The sequence below is a fragment of the Sciurus carolinensis genome, chromosome 8 (genome assembly GCF_902686445.1).
Source record: "Sciurus carolinensis chromosome 8, mSciCar1.2, whole genome shotgun sequence".
NCBI classification, from domain to species: Eukaryota; Metazoa; Chordata; class Mammalia; order Rodentia; family Sciuridae; genus Sciurus; species Sciurus carolinensis.
Genome location: NC_062220.1, coordinates 51,001,529 through 51,022,894, shown reverse-complemented (window position 1 = coordinate 51,022,894; position 21,366 = coordinate 51,001,529). Strand labels below are relative to the sequence as shown.

Sequence of the window (21,366 nt, the reverse complement as noted above, 5' to 3'; positions counted from 1 at the left end):
TGGATGGTGAATATGTTTATAAATTGGTTCAGTCACATTGGAGGCTATTTAGTTGAGGATTATACCAGGTCCTGTGCATATTCCTTCAAATGGGACTCAGTACATGATTTTGTTTATAAAGATAGGTGCAAATGAGATTGTTCATTTACCTCTCATCTTTTGTCACCCTGGCTAAAATTTAGAATTTGAGATAAATTGTACTTCTAGTTCTTTATGATAGTCCAACCAGGCTTTACTTTCCTATCTGAAAATTCTGCTACCATACATTCCTTACTTTTAGGTTGTAACCACTGAAAGATGTCTGGTGTCTCTTATTTTCCCCAAAGAAGTGAAAAACACTTCCAAAAGGATGTCTTCTACCACTGTGAACTCTATCCTTACCAGCCAGCACATTCATAGGATGAGTCCCAGACCTCAACCCCTTCTCTATTGCCACAGTCATTGATTTTCTAAATCCAATCTCTAATCATCATCTAAATACCCAAATCCTCCTAGTGTATGAACTATACAATCCCTTTAAGAAAATTTAGAAATTTCTAGAAGCTGCATTAAATTGTTTAAGGATATAGAGCAGTACTGACCTTGGATTGATGGAATTGTTCTCTATCTTTATTTTCCATTATGGTAGCCAGTAGCTATGTGACTACTGAGTAACTTTAAATTTGGCTAGTCCAGTTAAGGAACTGAATTTTTTAAATTTCATTTAATTTTTACTAGTTTAAATTTGAAGAGTCACATGTGAGTAGTATCTACCAAATTGGACAGTGCAGAATAGAACATGCCTTCCAATCAGTTTAAATAAAATGTTTTATTAGAGCATATTGTGACATGGATTAGGATTTTCAGCTAAGAAACTACTGTCAGGTTTTTATTTTCTCATTTATTCCTTTCTCATATAACTGTAGACTTAAAATCAAATCCTCTGACTCTGCCCCAGGATTTACTTTCTCTCAGAACATCTAAGAGATTTTCAATTTTCAAATTCTTCAATTTTGTTGAATATTGAACATATATCTCTTGGGGATTCAGAATGGAGTTTCAAAGCGTGACTTTTGGCAGCACTGATTCTGTGGGCACCGGCCATTTCACAATCTAAGCTCTATCACCTATTTATATCTGGTTTTCCTAAATATAAAAATAAAACTTAGGAAATGGGCTAATGTTCTTGTATACAGCTTGACATACTTTAGCACATTTCCTAAAGTGGCTGTGTTTGTGTGTGTATACATGTATTTGTGTGCGTGTGTGTGAAGTAACTATTTGCATTGACTACAAATAAAGCCTAGGTTTGTATGGTCTGTTTTAAAGTAACCTTAATATTCTTTTGAAAATTTCTTGCAAGTTTTCAAGTAATCAAATGAGATTTATGTTCTCTCTCATTTTTAAAAACATCCATATCCTTACACATGATCTGTGTGCTAGTCAGCTTTTCCACTGCTGTGACTGAAAGCCCTGACAAGAACAACATAGAGGAGGAAACGTGTTCTTGGGACTCACAGTTTCACATCCAACACTGTTGTTCTGGCCCTGTGAAAGGTAGAACATCATGGCAGAAGGGCATAGTGAAGAAAATCAGCTCAGGACATGGCAACAAGCAAGTGGAGAGGGTTCTTGCTCACCAAGGACAAAATATATAACCCAAAGGCATGCCCCCAATGACCTACCTCCTCCAGCCACACCCTACCTGCCTCTAGTTACTACCCAGTTAATTCCTATCTAGGGATTAATGCACTGATTAGGTTAATGCTTTCATAGCCCAACGATTTTATCTCTTAAACTTTCTTGCAGTGTCTTACACGTGAGCTTTTGAGAGACACCTGATATCTAAACCATAACAATCTGCAAATGCTTGTCTTCAGTTTTCTACATTATGTAGATATGCCTTTAAGACACACCTTTTAAAAAATGGTGTGTCATTCCATCAGCTTCTGACTCATGTTGAAGACATGCCTGAAAATGCCATATCTGCATATACCTAGAAATTATGATTAGTTGGGCCCCAGATGATAATACATGTGCAGTTTTCAAATTCTATTTATGTTTTCTTTATTTTAGTTGTAAAGATAGAATTGGTTCAAAAGATAAACAGTTCTAGCAGTCATGCTAAATTTTTTTTATATTTCTTTAAGTCATGAATATGGAATGACGCTTTTCTATTATACATTATTTTATAGAACAAACCAGATGGGGAGTTGAAGTCAGGAATAAAGGACCATCCAGCTCCAAAGTTGTGCTCACTTTCCAGAACAGCCTCAGTCTATTCTGTGCTCACCATCAAGCTACCCTTTTTAGCTCCCAGGTCCCAGATTCACAGACCTCCCATGAGAAAAGAATTTTCTAATATAGGAGAAAATATGTCATTTGAAGAAGATATATGAAATAATTTCACTAAATATTTAAAAATCTTTCATCCAATGTTCTCTGATAGTTATAGCAGAGTAGAATAAATTATTGCCCAGGTTTAAACCATAAAACCAAAACAGACAACATAAAAGTTTTCTTCACGTGCACGTTAGCATCTGCTATATTAATAATTACAGTAATCTCACCCCAAGCACACATCCAAGTTACTCCAAGTTCTAGAATATGCCAGTTTGATTCTTTTTAACTCTGGGGACCCTGGTTCCTATGTTTATAAATCCACTCTATTTGGGGACTTTTGAACAGAATTGGAGAGAGGAAAGGAGGAAGGAAGATGGCCAAGGACAGGATTTGGTTTTGCAGTCTCTTGATGATCGGGATTTGAGGCCAGCACCCTGGTGCCCACTAGGTCAGGGGAAAATCAAATCAGTAAGACTGAAGTGGTCAAGGAAATAGGAACCAATCTGGGCAAACCATAAAATTAAAAGACACCAGACATTTAGAAAAGTGATAAACATAGTGGGAGTGAAGAGGAAGTTGGGGGGAGTGGTTATACTTTAGTGTGTAACTCTGCAAAATTCATTTACAAAATCTTGAAATTTGGAGGCAGGTTCTGAAGATTCTGAACAAGAGAATTTTTCTATCAATATGTCTAAAATAATATTGAAAACATTTTTATATTACATACTCCATCATTTTATTTTCGAGCATCTTTAAATTATGAGATATCTATGTATATGTTCACTCATCACCTCAATTCTCCTAACTTTATTTTTTTCCATAATTATAAACCTCCAATGAAGTGTCTTCCACCAAAGGACTTTCAGGGATGTGCTCTGATTGGAGAAGGAATGTTCTAGTCCTGAAAAACTCTTCTGACTGCATTTGGCAGGTTCGGTTAAATTTTTTTTACATGTTCAAGATAGTGGAGAAATAGCCATAATGAAGTATGAAGTACTGACAGCTGCATTTGTTCATGTTCTCATGACTGTGCCTCACAACGTGCCCAGTGCTTTGTCTGCACTATCGCATTTAATCTTGAAAACAATTCTCCAATATTTTTCCTCATAGAAACATTCAAGTTCATTTTAGAAATGTCCTCTCTTCAATTATTTTGCAGCCTCAAGAGCACATCTGTAACATCTTTCTCATTTGCCAGTTTTATATAACAGTGCTGAGACTAGGGTAAAACACATAAAGTACTTCCGTTGAGTTCAGAATTTAAGGCAGTGTCAAAAGAAAAATCGGTGGTAAAGATACACAGCATGTTACTGCAGTATTTTTTAAAAATCAAACCATATATTTGGTGTTTTCTGTGCCCTCCATCAAACTGCCCTTTGTTAGCTTCCATTGCGCAGATCCACAGCCTTGTCAAAAACACAGTACTGGTGAGTTAATAGAGAACTGGGATCATTTAATGACTACTGATGGTCCTGTGAACTGGTAAACAACATGGAAACATGCCAGAGGCCATAGTGATATTATAGCATGTCAAGAAATTTGATTTGGCATCATGCAAATGTCCTGGGTGCTTCAGAATGCAGGGGTAGGATTCCTGTTGTCATTGACCCTACCGTCTAGAGTAGTGAGGACAGTCTGCTAATAATAATATAACCAAGGTAATTTCAGAGAGTGATAAGTATGTGAAGACTAGCAACAGAATGATGTAATTAAAAGAAAGAGCCTTTGGCAGGCTGTGAGCCACATGAAAGCTGCAATTTGACATCATATTCAATTATGGATCTCTAGCACCTACAACAGAGCCTGTCACATAGTAGGCACTCAACAAATATTAGCTGAAGAATGTAAGTGTTTGGTGGTAAGAGAATAGTGAGTATAACCAGTATTAGAGGAAAGGAGAGGAGAGACAGAGCCCAGGCAGGGAATGGCTTCACGGGCTACCATTTGGGATTTTTTTTTTTTTTTCCTTTCACCAGGAAGTCTAGGGAATTATGTTTTTGACTTAGTAATTTCATTCTTCAGTATTTCTCTCAAGGAAATAAATCAGCCGAGGTAAAACAGTTACCTAAAGATTCTTATTACTGTGTTATAGATTAAAAATTTTAATAAGGCTTGGTACCAACTTAAGCAAGTTTAAGGGGGTAAGGATAGGTTTAATAAATTATGACTCATGAACTCAGCAGAATATTACACAGCAATGTTAGGATAGTATTATGGAGACTTTAAAAACACGAAATGTTTCATATATTTTCTGAAATGAGCAGTAAGCATTCTAACATAAAAACTAAAAAGAATTTCTGTGAACTCTGAAGTGTAACATATAAGATTACAATAGCTGTGTTAGGGTAGTTATAATTTTGAATGTACTTCTACTTTTCAGAAATTCTTTAATGTCATTATTTTATAACAAAAATGTTGATTAGTTGGTATAGAGTTTCTGTTTAGAGTGATGGGAGTTTTGGAAGTACTGGTTAATGGTTGTGTGATATTGTGAATGTAATTCATTCCACTGAATTGGATACTAAAAATGATTAAAATAGCAAGTTTTAGACTATGTAACATAGCACATACTCACATACATATGTATTTGATTTGCTAACATATATATGTGTGGGTATATTATATATATACATATATATAATAAACACATATGTACATATATGTTTATAAAATTTTCTATATAAATGTGGGAAGGGATACACACACCAATAACAACAACAAAAACCAGATATTTTCTATAATTATCAATGTGGTCAATGGTCTCCAAGATGTTCCAATGTTCCCATCTTCTGGTCTTCACAATCTTGGTTAGTCTTGCCCACAGCATATCAAGGTCAACAGCATACAACAGAAATGGCTGCATATTAGATTCTAGGTTAGGTTATATAAATTGCATCTCCCTGTACTCTGGCTAATTTCTGATCACTGACTCTGGGGAAGCCAACCATTATGACACAGGACCAGTCCTGTTGAAGAAGTCCACATGGTGAGGAACCAAGGCCTCCTGCCTAAAGCCACATGAATGAGTTACCTTAGAAGTAGATCCACCAGATCCATTCAAACTTCAAATGACTGTAGTTCAGGCCATCAACTTGACTGCAACCTTCTGAGAGACCCTGAGTCAGAACTACCCAGTTAATGCTGCTCCCAGATTTCTGACTCAGAAAGTTTGTGAGATGATAAATATTTATTGTTTATACAAAAAGAAAATACAAAAATTTCCAGCTCCCTTCCACTACAGCCATCCTTTTGGATATGCAATAAATACCAAGTGTTTCCCTTGTCCTTGAAATCTTATTTCCTGCCCTATTAATTGAAGTTCTTGGTGTAACAAACTTTTTAAATATAAGTACTTTAAAAGGAAAATTGTGTAGTAAAATAGATTTTATCTTTTTTTCATCATGGCGTCCCACATGGTCATGTGACCACAATGTGGTCACAAAACTAGTTCATCACTAGGCATTGGCCTAATATAAAGTGCCTCTAATCATGCTTTCATATATGGAGGAGATTTGATAAAACTGGCTACATTACTAAGAGAACATTGAGTTGTGAAGTGAGACAAGAAAGAAAAGCATATTCCCTCAATAGGATACAATATTTATGAATGCCTAAATGTGTTGTTGGTTATATTTTTTCCTTCACTAGAGAGAATATGAAAAGCTAAACAACTTCAATATTGACTTGAGTCTAACTTTCAGGAATTTAAAAAGCGTTCTAATATTCAAAATTATGAGAAGAAATTTTATCATAGACAAAAGCATATGCAGTTATTTTTAAAAATTCAAAGAAGTAAAATTATATATTTGCCCCGGCCTCTACACAAAGACATAAATATTTCTAATTAATAAAAAAAAAGTCATTACCTCTGGCGTACCTTATGAGATGTTTTTTATTTGCTTTCATGAATTTCAGGATTTTCTAAATATTGTAGAGTAATCGTGTCTCACTTTTACAATGAGAAAAAGGTAAGATACAAATGGAGCCTTCAGATGGATGATGTAAAAAAGCAAGTACCAGCATGTGGGGCACACATGAGCTCTGCCTGTCACCTGCTATGTGACATCACTCCGTCTCCCTGAGCCTCCAGTTCCTAATCAGCAAGGTGGGCTCGTGATGGTTGCCACATGGCCTGAGGACGTAGAATAAGGGAGATATATGTGAAGCGTCTCAGACATATCTCAAGTGCTCACTAAATGTTTTCTTCCCATCGTGTGCCTTCCCACAGCGTGGAACAAGGGCTCTGTTTCCTGACTGGTCACATCTTCTGTGATAACAGGGGCAGAGCAGGTGGTTCATCAGGTGGTAGGTTCATTGTACAGTGCAGGAGACATTGTACTCTAGGGAAGAGCATCAGGAGTCTCTTGTGGGAACAATAAACACTAAAAGGGACCTTTTGATTATTCTTTTTTTGATGCATCAGGCCTTTGTAAAAGAGGACACCAACTATTTAACAATCTTTATCCAATTCTTTTTGTAGGATAAGCCCAGTTCCTCTTCATATCAAAATGAAGTCATCTATTTTCAAATTCCAAATGCAATATCTTAAGATAAAGAAACTAAAATTGGAGTCCCCAGCGAATACATTCATTTGTTTGAGCTAAACTCTAGTAACCTCTGAACTCTGACCTCACAGACATTTCATTTTTATTTAAAGGGGAGCAGTATTTTGGGTGATTTTCTCCAATTCTAGCTATTTTGATATCTTTATAAGATAACATTTTTAGTGGGTGAGGAAGCATTATCCTTTAAATTAGCATAGGGTGCTAAACTGTGTTATTTTTTCCCTTCCTTTTTCAAGAATCCTTTTTACATTTTTATTTTCTTGGATCATGTCTGGTCTGTCAGGAAATCAACATGTGAAGAAAGAGTTCTGTGGAATGTTAACTGCACTGCTATTTTCCTTCCTTTTATCATGCCCAGAGATTCACCAAAGTTGATATGAATTCACCATGCCTTCTTTAAAGAGCAGAACAGGGAGGCATTCTTCCTGTAGGAGTCAGACTGTAAAAGGTGATTTCCTTTTACTCCATTTGGTTTAAGCCTGTAAAAAGCATTAAGTGAAAAATCTGATATATTTGTTAGGGCATTTATTGCATTACCGAGTTATATTTTCAGTTCTCAGTGAAAGGTTTATTGAGAGCATAAACTTTGAGGAGGTTTTGTTCAGGATTAAAAATATTTTTTTCTTCTCTTTTGGTGAAATAATATCACACAAAACGGTGCCTTTCAGGAGCTATTTCTAGCACTGTTTACAGTGGAAGGACACACTGTTCCCCCCAGTGAGGCCAGTGTAGGCCCTCTAGAACTCTCCTCCGACAGTGAGCTCTGTAACTTCTGTAGGGTCCAGAAGGATGAACCCCATGAAGCTGCTATTCCTGTGAACTCTCTTCACCACAATACAGATGCAGCAGTGAGTTAAAATGTTTCTCCCAAGCCTTTTATTAAGGTGAAAATGTTTTCCCTCCACACACTGTCCATGTAATTTGGACTCAATATTTGTGACTGATCTGTGTGAAACAGAAGTCGCTTCTAAAGTTTAATACAGATTGATTTTTTTCATAAATGAAGATTTGGATCTGAACCCCTGATTCAATCTTGTGCTATCAAAAATGAGAATTATCTATTTCAGATGAAACAGTGACTTAATCAACCACTTTGAATTCAGAAATATTGGATAATCTTTATTCTCTAAATAGTATAAACATCAAGAACATGACTGGGATTTAACATTCACTGACAATTTACTTTGCTTCACTCTTGATTTCCTTAAAACGTTTTAAAAACTGGCGAAATAGGTGAAATAATAAGATGCCAGTAATCGATTTAAGCAAGTTATGGTAAGAAAAGGTCAGTCGTCCCAGCAGCCCTGTGAAGGGGGAGCTGGCTGTCAATTCCATCCTGATCTGTCTCCAGAGGGTGGAAAGGCTGAGTCACCTGGGTCCTTCAGGTCACAGTGGAATTCCACACAGGGTAGGGTCATGCAGTTATGAGGGGCCAGTGCTCGGGCACAGACATTACTGTAGCTGGGAAGTTGCAAATCAGTTCTGTTGAATGCACAGAATTGGTTTTGAGAATATTCTGTATTGACTTCTGTGTTTACATTTTTAAGAATTCTGCAAGCCTCTCCTTCTGATTACCAGGTTAATTATTACAGTAAATATATTACTATTTGCTTTGACCAAAATAAAATGTGTCCATATTTTTCTCTCCTGTCCTCCAGTCAGAAGATTGAAAAGTAATTATTGGTGCCTCTTCTACTGACAGCTACTCTGTTAAAGTAAAAGAATGAAACATGAAATCATATAATCACTGGTCCATTAAATCTGGGACTCTTTTCTAAAACATAATTAAGATACAAATATATTGTCTGACAGGTTTGTACTGTCTCATATTAAAAAAAAATGTTTGGTAAGCTTTGACACATACTATTTTTTTAAGAAATACATTTTACTAATATACTAAATTTACTATATATTACTATATAGTATATTTAATATACTGTATTTTTAAAAATTATACTATTTAGATATGTAGAATTATAGGTTATATGAGTATGGGTTATAGCCCTTTATATAAACTATTAAAAAATAAAACTTCACCACTCAAAAAAGTCACTACCACCAGGCACTAGGGAATTGGAAAGGAAATTAAATTGGAATCTGTGCAAGAATAATCTAGTGAAATAGTTAACTGATTCTTTCCCAGAGCAGATAGAATAAAAATAAGATCTACTTTTGTGATAGTTAAGTGAAAACAAGATTAAATACACAAGGGCTCTTGTTGGCCAGAATTTAACAAGAAGTTTACTTACAATCAGTTTGTCTCTGTAAGTATTTTATAATAACACCTATATACATAGGTTTATGAAATGTAAATGTGAAAAGAGCTCCTATAAATGCATGGAAAAGACTAGTATAATTATGCCATAAATTAACCAATTTTTAAAAGCCAGTTTACCCTTGATTTCAGAATGATCTTAAAAATTTGAAAACACCTCTTTTTCCAAAGAAAATAGCAATCAAAACTGGGAAATTTGGGATAAATATTATCAAGCTGATCTTTGAGAATCCAAACCAAGAATTTAATATTTTCCTTTCTCAGGCCCACTTTTTGGCAGTTTAGAATAGTCTTAAAAATATCAGTATGATATTGCTGGTGGGGATGCAAATTAGTGCAGCCACTCTGGAAAGCAGTGTGGAGATTCCTTAGAAAACTTGGAATGGACCCACCATTTGACCCAGCTATCCCACTCCTTGGCCTATACCCAAAGGACTTAAAATCAGCATACTACAGAGATACAGCCACATCAATGATCATAGCTGCTCAATTCACAATAGCCAGACTGTGGAACCAACCTAGACGTCCTTCAATTGATGCAATGGATAAAGAAACTGTGATATATATATATATATATATATATATATATATATATATATATATACATATACACACAATGGAATATTACTCAGCTATAAAGAATAATAAAATTATGGCATTTGCAGGCAAATGGATGAAATTGGAGAATATCATGCTAAGTGAGATAAGCCAATCTCAAAAATCCAAAAGACGAACGATCTCACTGATAAGCGGATGATGACACATAATGGGGGGTGGGAGGGGGGCAAGTATGGAGGAAGGAGGGACTGTAAAAAAAAAAAAAAAAAAATATATATATATATATATATATATCAGTATGAGCATTTTCAAAAACTTGGTTCCTGCAGATCCTACCTGCTGAGGGCTCTTCAGCACTTCCTGTGCTTTTCCACCAGGTAGAGTTGACTGAGGATGACTGTGTTCTGGGTGAGGGTCAGATCTGTAGGAGAGACCTAGTGGTGTGGATCTGTATCACTGACTACAGATTATTCATCTTGTCCGTGTTAAGACTGGACCTTCCCTGTTGTCTTTATTTAATGCTGCACAGTAGAGGAGTTAAGAATGTAGAAATAATAGTCTCTCCAGCAATAGAGTTTAGAATTAAAGGAAGAGAGAGAAATGTAGAAAACTGTAAGATGTTCTTAAGGAAAACTTTCAGAATAACCCAATAATCCCTTTACCAACTGAGCAATGTACAACTTTCTATATATACATTACAGCAGTAAATCTTTGGCATACCACTTAATAGATGCTAAGATTTAAGAGTCAGAGTCTGACCCTTTGATCATCTGGATCAAATAAAATAATACTTGTGAAAACATTTCATCAACTGTAGAGCTGCCTGCAAATAGCCTTATCATTACACAGCATTGGCAGTCAAGTGAGCTGACCATTATGGGGAAGAGCGTCTGCCAGGAAAATTGTGCATTGAACAATTTCACTAGAATAAATGAATGAGAATCGAGCAATATTCTATGCACTAAAAACCACAACCTATTTATGGAAACTAATATAAAAATGTTATCTGTTTACCTTGAGGGAAGGAATCTCATTAATTTTTGAAAAATTTTTACTACAAGCAGTGCATTCACAAATGGCATCTCAGTTTTAAACAACTCTGTGTCTTAGTTATTAATAAAACTAAGAGGCCTGCCTCTTGTTTCATTGCACTGCCCAGCACCCTGGGTTGACAAGTTCACAATGCAAGCTAAATCTTTCCTCATATCAGTCTTTATTTTCCCCAAGAGTTTACTCCAGTGTCAGGGATCCTGTCATGTTCTGCTTGACCAGTTACTTACCCCTCTTTGGAAAATGAATAAATTTAAGCTTATTCTCTAAAAGTAAGTCCCTTTTTGAATAAAGGGGGGCTCTATGACCATAATATTTTCTCTGAGAAAAGAGCTTTGATAAGGTGGCTAAACGAGCATTTAAATGAACAAGAAAGAGTGCTGCATCTGCCAGTTCTGATCAGCAATATTAAGGAAAACAGTCGCACTGGTCTTCATTGGTCTTCATCACTGCTTCACAAATCATGCAGATAATTTTCAAGAAATCAGGTGTTAAATTCAGTGGCCAGTGCCCATGTTGGCATTTTTGCCAGGGTCAACATTTGCACTGTCAAATGGAAGGATCCAAGCCCTCTAGCCTTCCTCTGTGAAGAGTGCAGTGCGTAGATGGTGAACATAGACAGCCTCCTCGTCACTCTCGTTTGCTGTGCTTCCAACTTCCGTGGGGCAAAGCACACTGTCGTTCTTCAGACATAGGCCCACAGTGTGTGTTATGCAACCCCATCGCTATATAGAATGCACGTGAGGAATTTTCTAAAATTTTTTGTTCCCTCTTTTTCCTTTTGAGCTTTTATATGGAAATCAGAATCTTCATTGAATGCTCTAATAAGTAATTAAATCTATTACACCTCTACTCTTTATGTCCAGCTTTCATGACCTAGGGCATTAATAAATTTCAGTGAAGAATTTTATAGAGGTATTTAGAAATCAGCCCTTTAGGAATGAAATGTAACTTGCCTTAGTTGCTCTATAAGGAGATATGTCTGTTTTAGTGGGACTCCTTTAGAACTTTAGTGTAAATAAAAGCAAAAACATGTATTCCTATTTTATAAGGTAACTTTTAAAAGACAAGGACCAGTTTCCTTCCAATTTCTTCAGGAAAAAAAAAAAAAAAGAAAGAAAGAAAATTACATTTTCCCAGGTGTGTGTGGGTGTCTAAGTGTGTCCTGGTTCTTTAAGGACCAGAACTTGAACATAAGATATTTTAACTCAAAAATGATGGTTTATAAATCCTTCTCAAGTTAAATGGAACCCGTAATAACACACATATATTCAGTCCTGAACAAACATTCAATCATTTAGCAAATGTTGTGCCCCACATTGTCCCAGGAACCATGCTTTACACAAAGTGGCCAGAACCAGTGACCCTCCTCTCCCTCTTTTGCATCATCATTTTTCCTCCTCTTTTCATCCTGTTCTCAACTTTGGCAGTCTTCTTTAGTCTGATAAAGGACTCTGGATTTGCTTTTTGTCTGTCTTCAGGAAGGCTGAGAAATTTAGGTGAGCTTTTGAAGCAGAGTTAGTTACAGGGTTGAGTGGAGAGAAATTGAAAGGCACCGTTTCATCTTTTCATTGGTGGCAGGGGAAAATTTCCACAGGTCAACCCTGGCAGGCCAGTGCAGCTGTTCTAACCCTCCTTGCCTCTAGTTCACAGTCAAGTTCTTCTTAGACTGGACATATGTAATGTTAAAGCTAGAACAATGCTAAAAGACTATTTGTTCCATCTTCCTCATTTCTGAGGTACAGATAGTGTCCTGTGCAAAGAATAAAGAGAATATCTTGCTTGATATTCATGGTCCAAGACTGCTTTTCACTACTTACGTTATCTTCTATAATGCCTTTTTAAATACAATGCAGATGAAGTGTGTGTGTGTGTGTGTGTGTGTGTGTGTGTGTGTGTGTCTGTGCGCGCGCGGGTAAGAACTGGAGGAATGTGTAAAGTTCATCATGATTTGAATAGCAGTATACCACTGTGTTCATTATTTGTTTGCAAGTGGCTCTTTGTATACCATTCTCTTCACATATACACTCTGAATTCAGTGAGGATTATTTTGTCTGGCCATCTAGATTTATAATTTTGAAATTCCTTAGGACTTTCCCCAACAGTTTTGGGAGACTGAGGCAGCAGGATCACGAGTTCAAAGCCAGCCTCAGCAAAAGCAAGGCACTGAGCAACTCAGTGAGACCCTGTCTCTGAATCAAAAATATGAAATAGGGCTGGGGATGTGACTCAGTTGTTGGGTGCCCCTGAATTCAATCCCTGGTACCCCCTCCAAAAAAAAAGACAGCAAACTATCTTTTTTTCTTTATAAAAAATTTAATGTGGAATGAACATAACTGTCTCTTATTCCTCACATCTGCTAGACTTCTCTGACCCCTTTTGAACATAGAGGGTCACTGAGTATACCCTAACTAATCTGACACAGTTCCATTAGCCTGAGGTAGATTCCTCCCCCCACCCCCAACCCCCATGACCTGGGATAGAGCACTAAAATCAAAGGAGGGCCTCACCACCCACAGCAGTATCTCCCCATTTCCCAGAATATCCCTTGGTGCATCACTGGGAATCCTCGTAAGACATGGGAAGTCCCAGTTTCAACCACTTTGAGGACAACTCTCCATTCTTAATGCCTGAATGTTCCTTGTGAAAAATCTGTAACGTTCCATTGCTCTAAACTGTTACCTCTCTGAATTTCCAGTACTCCAACACTGTCCTTTCACATGGCCCAATGTCCATTCTTCTAGATTAAGATATAGAGCCACCCAAAAAGATTCTTCAGCTACCCTTTGGTAACTCCTCTCATATACTCTCCAGCCTTAGGAAACCACTGATCAATTTTCTGTTTCTATAATTTTGGCTTTTCCAGAATATTTTATAAGTGAAATATATATATATATTTCATATATATATAATATATTATATATAATAACCACTCCATTATATATATAATATATTATATATTATTTTATATATTACATATAATATATACACACAACATATGTATATATATACACACATATGTATATATACATTTATATAAATGATCTTTCAGTTTCTTTACATAGAATAATATATTAGAGATTCATTTAAACTTGTATGGAAAATAAATAGTAGCCTAACTCAACTTTAGATGGATAGTTTTGAGGTTCCTTAGAAAGGACTTATAATTAGTTTAAAGAGAGAGAGAAAAGGAGTTAAGGAAACAACACCAACTTCACGATTATTCCAGGAGAAAGATTCAAAATTTATAAATTTAGATGAGTTTATAAAAAGTAAATTGTGGAAATTTTACATGTATATATGTAGAGGAAGAAAAGCCTCCACTACTACTGAAAACCACCTGCCATGCTAGATCAAATACAGCAAGCACATCCTTTCAAATGCACAGTGGAACCAAGAAGAAAACAGAAGAATTCTCCAGTAGGGTGAAGAAAGAAGAATGGAGTGATAAGCAAGTGTTAAAGCTTCAGCTGCCCTAGAGTTGTTTTTTAAAATAAGAACATAAAAACAAGGCTTTAGACCTGAGAAAGGGCATAGGAATTGGGATTCTCCACATAGAGAAGTACTTCAATAATACAATTCAGTGTCTGAAATGGTCTAGGTTAAAAAATAAAAATTAAAATTAGAAAAACTGCTTTCACCAAAGAAAGCCTACAAGAACAATTGGTTTGTGGCAGCCTTATTTCTAGATGGGGATAATAAAAGTCTCCCCTGAGACTGCATACAGGTTCAGCTTAAATTTATACAGCTTGGCAGGAGTTCAGAAGCCAGCAGCAAGAACTTGGAGTGCTTAGGTCTTTAGAGAGCCCCAGGGCTCTTGACAGAAACAAAAGAAAATCCCTATGGAGAAATGCATTCTCAACCCAGGTTCCTGAGGATTCCCACAGATCAACATTAACTGAGCATAAGCTCACAATCCAAAATTATAAAGTATGTTAGAAAACCTCATTGCGGGTAACAGTCAGTAGCAAAAGAAATAAAACTGAACTATGCCCTCACCCAGAACTTCAGATGTTGGGAATTATCAGATAAGTTTTTATGCTTGAAATGTAAATAGTTAAAAAATCAAATTAAAAACTTGAACAAGAAATCACCAAGCCTGAGCAGGGAAAACAGCATATTAGATGCAACTGATTAGAGAATTAGCTGAAATGGAAGATAGCTTTGAAGTAATTACCCAGACAGGAAAACAGAGGGACTAACAGACAGTATGAGTGTTTAATGACAGAAATTTAATAATATGACATTGCATTAGAGTTAGGAAATGTTAGATAAGAGAGAATTGGGGAAAGAAAATATTCACATGATAATGGCTAGGGTATTTTTCTGGAATTGATGAAGGATATGAAACTTCAAATTCAAGAAACATGATAAATACAAAACAGGTTAAATAAAAAGAACATCTTACATTGTAATGGTAGAACTCATAAGAGGTAGAGAATCTAGAGGCAGCAACAGCAGAAGAAAACCTGTAGAATAATATCTTCAAAAGGTGAAGGAAAAATTCTTTTCAGCCTTCATATTGAGTGATATACCTAGCCAAACTATTATCCTAAATGAAAACAAAACAAGAGAATTTACTAACCAATGATCCCCTTAAAAAGAACTTCTATGGTTTGTTTTTCAAATGCAAACAACTACAAAAAAAAAAAAAAAAAAAAAAACCTAGGGATGAATGTCTGAAGCATGAGAAGGAAGATGATTTGATAAATTTCTAAATATAGGTAAATAAAATAATAAATAATAGTAGTATCTAATGTGTATCTTTTAAAAACATAGGCAATAGAAATAAAATGTTAGACCATAAAAAGAGATGGTAGTAGTTTCATTAGTTTTAAAGCATTCTCATATTCTTGAATTGTTTGTCAGGTGAGTAAAATTAAAATGTAAATTTCAACTTCCAGTTGGATAACCGAAGTTAAATATTAGCAGGCTAAGACAGGAGGATCACAAGTTCAAGAATAGCCTCAGCAACTTAGCAAGACCATGTCTCAAAATAAAAAATAAAATGGGGTTTGGGACTGTAGCTCAGTGGTAAAGAGCCTCTGGGTTCAATCCTCAGCCCCCCCCCCCAAAAAAAAAATAAATAAATAAAAGTTAAAGAATCAATGACTTAGAATTGAAAGTATAAAGTGTGGAAGGTTCCAAAGGATATCCTTGATGGTAAAAAAGAAATAACATGAAGCCAGCCTGCTGCAAGAGAGGCCAGTGCTAGCTGTAAGTCTGTGCACAGTGCACACTGTGGTGTCCCTGGTTGTGGGTTTGTGAAGGGTCTGAAGGGCAGTGGTGTTCTTGCCAGGCACACTGCATGACTTGAGTGCAGTCAGTGAACTGCAGACTTACTTTTCTCTCCCACCAAGAAGCCCCATGAGAGGGGCTAACTCGGACACTGGAGGGTTGAATTAAAATCAGGGAAGCATTTTACAAGGGTTCTGACCTACATGGGTAAACCTGGGGGATCATCTTTTCTGTCACCTCAGTACTGGATGAAAGAATTGCTGCTTCCCTTCCTGTGACTCCAGTTTGATACTCAGAGCACCCAGAAGTCCAAGTGTGGTGTGCCAAAGTAGACTTCAGTTTCTTTACATAAGTTCTGTGTTCTGTATTCAAATTCTTTTAATTCTTCAATAATCCTACTGAGTGTTTTTTAACTAGTGTGAAGCAAATGAACCAGTCACCTCTTGGGAAGTCACGCACAGGGTGATCCAACCATTGTGACTTTAAATGAATTTGCAGAAAACTTAAAAAGTATGGCAGTACCACAGTGGTACAGCAACTTCCAACACTGCTCTTCTGTGAGGAAAGGTTCTGGACTGGTGGTATGCTGCCACCCAACTCGACTGGATGGCTGGTTATGTGTTATAAAATGGAGTTTCCTGAAGAACCTAGTTGTGACGTTGCAGTCAGCAGGTCGAAGGCCATGGGAGAGCATTAGTGCTTGGTGCCCTTGAATTATTCGATGGTGGAACGAAATATGAAGTAAAGTTCAGAAGAAAAAAGTGAGGTAGAACTTAACTTCTTTATTATGAAAGTATTGTCCTAATGTATGACTGCACTTCACAGACACCAGTAGTCATGGAAGTAACTGTTACAGTCAAAAACTGAACTGTCTAGTGCTATTGGACTGGAAATAGAATTTAAGATAGGATCAAGTTTATGATACGTATTAGCCAAATGCAGGCTTCCTGAATGATAAGTCTACTGAAGGCATATTGATAAGCAGTTGTACAGGCCTCAAGCTTGGCAGAATTGCAACTTTTCTGTTCAAATTATGATCCGCCTATTGGACACTTAGCAGAAAATGCCCTGCTGTTCACCATTTAAAAGGTGCTTTCTTTCCCCTTCTATCAACTGACCAGTTTTATTTATGTCCTCTTCAAATCTATTCCCAAACCCAAATCTTTTCAAGATGTAAGAAATGTAGAGAGACTAGGTAACAAAATACTGAGGACAATGCTTGTATGTTTGCATTATCACAAAGAATTAAAATCCCACAAACCATAAACAGCAGCCTAGACCTTCTGTGGTCTCTCCCCTTAGTCATTTCAAATGTTGCTAGTAAGGCCTGCGTGGCTATTTGCCTGCTACTTTATGTTTATATCTCCCACATTTAAAACAGTACACATCAGGTTTGTGTAACCATTGATTTTGTTGGCCTTTGTCCAAGTCTTATGATGATTTCTTAATGTCTTTCTATAAACTTCATTTTGTTCTGTTATGAAACTTCCATTTTGAAAATCACAAACCTCTAGTTGAAAAGTTCATGTGAAGTCCACATTGTACAGAAGCACATATCTTTAATGTCTCCAGACAAAAGAAAAGTCTTAAAGTTTAATTTAATGTTTGCACTTTGGGGCACAACTTGAAAGAGGGCCTGAAGAAAAAGTTGGAGTGAACCATTGACCCATCAAGTATTTTTAGCAAAATGTGTTTGCCTTCTGCAGGACATATGCCCTTTAATTTTGTAAATATTCTTTTAAAGTAGAGATGATTTGTGGTGGTAACTAAAATAATACTTAATCAAAATTTTTGAAAATCCTGTAAATTTTTTCTGTGTCTATTGAAAGTTGTTTACCAACTATTTTTATTACAAGTGTAACTTTTTTTTCCTTCTCTTCCCAACCTCTCTTGCAAAGAGAGAAATGAGTTTCTGCTGTTGAATTCAGCAGATATCTATTATTTATATTGAGCCGTGTGATGTAATAGCTGCATATTTAATAATGCGTTTCAGATAAAACTTCTAATTAGGATATCATATGTAGATTCTCAAAAGTGTCAATGTATACTACTTACATGGACTTAGAAAGTAGTTCTGTATAATCCATAAAATGATGATATATGTTGAAGTCAGTTCAGTGGTATATGTGTACTACTTGGAATGTGTTTATTTGTGATGATAGTCCTATGGATGAAATAATTTATCAGTGTCCAACAACTTGTAAAAACTTACTACAAGAGTGTGTACAATGAATCAAAATGCAGTGTAGAAAATTAAAAAATAAACTAAAAAGAGTTTAAGAACTTCAGGAAATAATAAAATAGGAAAAAAAAGAGTTAAGGATCACTACTAGTGCATGGAAATATGTAGGACTTCTAAGATGTAAAATTTTAAAACTTGATTTTAGAAAGAGGTGGGAAAAGAAAAAAGGAAAAGGAGGACAAAATAGAATACAAAATTAAATTGGTAGCAGTAATTCCAAAAATATCAGGAATCACAAAATATAAATGGACTAAATTTACTTCTTAGCAGACAGGGATTGTTTAGCTGGATAAAAATTAAGACCAGCTATGTAATATTTACAAAAGAAACACCTTAAATTTAAGGATATGAGACAATAAAAGTTGGCAGTTGACAGAAGGTATGCCAGGCAAATACTAAATAAAAGAAAGCTGGGGTCATTAAATTAACAGGAAAAAAAAACCCCAAACTTTAGAAAGTTTTATTAAAGGAAAAAAAAAAAAAAAAAAAGACATCACAATGTAAGGATTAAAGACTTAATTTACCAAGAAGGTATAACAGTGTTGAACTGTTAGGCCTTTAATTACTCAGACTTGCAATATATAAAACAAAAACTTGATAGACTAACAAGGAAAGATTGAAAAATATACATCACAATAGGAGATTTAGAACAATAATTCTAACAATCTAATAAGCCACAATTATGGTTTCAGATAAAACTTCTAATTAGGATATCATATGTAGTTTCTCAAAAGTGTCAATGTATACTACTTACATGGACTTAGAAAGTGGTTCTTATAATGTCCTTATATAATTTGTCTTCTTATAATGTCCTTTTCCTTTGACAAATTTCTCTTTGCCAGGAAGAAACATTTTAAACCAAACCCTTAGAGCTGGAGAGTTAGCTCAGTGGCAGAGTACTTGCCTAGGCTGCAGGAAGCTCTGGATTCAATCCCCAGGACCACAAAAGCAAAACAAGCAAAAATAAAATAAAACCAATCTGTTGATCTGTTTGTAAATAAATAAATAAACAGCCCTCACAGTAACCAAACATTGAACCCATTTGAGTCCTTTACACATGAAGATTCAGAGCAGTCTCTTAGACTGGATCTGTGGAATAATGTTTCTCTTTGCTTTTCTCCCTTTTAAAAACTGTGTTCATTACCTCCTTTCTTCTTCTTCAGTGCTCCCCCCATAGTGATTTCAAATCAACACTAATGAGCTGCATGAGGAGAATTGTGTTGGTCATTGAGGACAGATGTTTCTTCACTAATTGTGTGTTAATATCTTGGAGGCTTTTCTAAAAAAAAAAAAAAAAAAAAAAAAGCCCATGCATAGAAGCAACTTTCTCTCACCCACTTCTGGCTGCCTCTGAGAATCAAAGCACATACTGCACTGTGTGTTGCAGAAATTCAGGGTCCATGACTGACACCCTTAGAGAACATGGATTGTAATTGAGCAATCTATTATCATCTCTGACTCCTTACGTTGCACCACTAGCAAATGGAGACAGTTACCTTGTGGACCATAATAAACATGATATTGTGAAAAGTGCCTGGAAAAGTTGCTGAGTAGCTGTTTTTCAGAATACTCTTCTTATCAATATTATGTTAATCATCAGTAGTTCATTGCTTCCAGCAGGAAAAATAGAGGTCCCCTGGAAAGCAAGGTGGGGCTGGGCTGAGTGTTGCTGCCTTGGGTTTGAAAGCTTGTAAAAGACTTCACTCCTATCCCTTTTTTTTTTTTTTTTCTTTCCATAATCTTGAGACACATATTTTTTATCTACTGTTGTTTTAAAGGTCATCTTGAATTGATTTTGCCCCATATCATTTCAGCCTACCCCCTTTGTTAACCTGTAATATCATGATGGCTGGTATTTGACAGGGCACTTGTTTCCATGGTTTTATATTAAATGCAAGAAAATATAAACTTTTGAAGGAAAAGTAATTTTAGTAACTAGAGAATTTAATAGCAGTTCTATTTTAATTCTCCTAGTTATTTGGTATTAATTTTCTATAACTGTATCCAGATGTGTATGCAGTACGTAGATCCGGTGAACAAAATGCTGGCAACTATTTGGTAAATTGTCTTCTGAAATTCTCTCTCCCTGGACTTAGTTTTATTCATTCTGAAAGTAGCAACCCTTTGCTTACAGTAGAAACATTTTCAAATCACTGGTACTATGATACCTAATGTCATTGATACTGAGAACCAGTGTGAATTCAGTAGGTAATTTAAGTTGATTTCCTGGCCAGGAATAATTGAAGTACAGAAAATTTACACAATCCTTTTGTCTTATTTGGTGGATTTTCTTCTTTGGTCTGATTTCTCATTTCGCTTGTGTTTTCAGGCTCAGCTATGTAAATCATGCAGAAGATCTGGCCTCTAAGCTCCTACAGTGTTCCCCAAAGAACAGACTATCAGCACAGGCTGCCTTGAGCCATGAGTATTTTAGTGACCTTCCCCCACGGCTATGGGAGCTGACTGATAGTAAGTATGACACATCTGCATATCCAAAGTACTTTATTATGTATAGGGAACATGCATGTAGAGAGAATTCACTTGCCTATGTGTGCACAAATATAAGATTATGTATATGTGTGTATGTGTTTTGTGCGTGTGTTTGTGTGTGTGTGTAGACAGAGAGAGCATATATGAGTGCACAAGAGCAGGGAGGGGCAGGGGACACGTGTATATATATTTAGTGGAATCCTGCCATTCAATTTCTAGCTTACCAGACACAGGAAGAAAATGGATTCCTTCTTTGCTATCTCTACTCTGCAGTCTGCAGCTGTGCATCTTTGTATTTGATAATGTGTGTGTCCAAAAAATGATCTGAGCAGTCATAAAGGAAAAGGAAAATATGATTTACATATTTAGTGCTTTATGCATACAGTACTATTTTAACTGACTGCAGTACACAGAGGAGAAATGATTCATTTCTGTTTAATTCTCAGAAACCATCTTGGTTGTAACAATAACCTTAAAAAGGACTGCTATGCAGTGAGCTGAGGAACAGAGTTGGCAATTGGCTAATGCACTGAATTGATATGTAAAAACTGAAGACATGTAATTCATTTTAACTGCACATGCTCTTGGTATTTGTATAGACAGCTCTTCTCTGAATCTTTTAACAC

The 21,366-nt window shown here is 36.0% G+C and overlaps 1 protein-coding gene across 4 annotated transcripts in view; it reads left to right on the top strand.

Moving 5' to 3' along the window:
- Cdk14 (cyclin dependent kinase 14) overlaps positions 1-21,366 on the top strand; it is a 549,244-nt gene that overhangs the window by 443,895 nt on the left and 83,983 nt on the right. For all 4 annotated transcript variants that reach the window (XR_007109786.1, XM_047560804.1, XM_047560806.1 and 1 more), the window contains one exon: positions 20,580-20,719. Coding sequence is in view for 3 of the 4 variants with exons in the window: in XM_047560804.1 (XP_047416760.1) it covers positions 20,580-20,719 (140 nt within the window). In the remaining variant the exon portion in view is untranslated. The remainder of the gene's footprint in view (positions 1-20,579; positions 20,720-21,366) is intronic.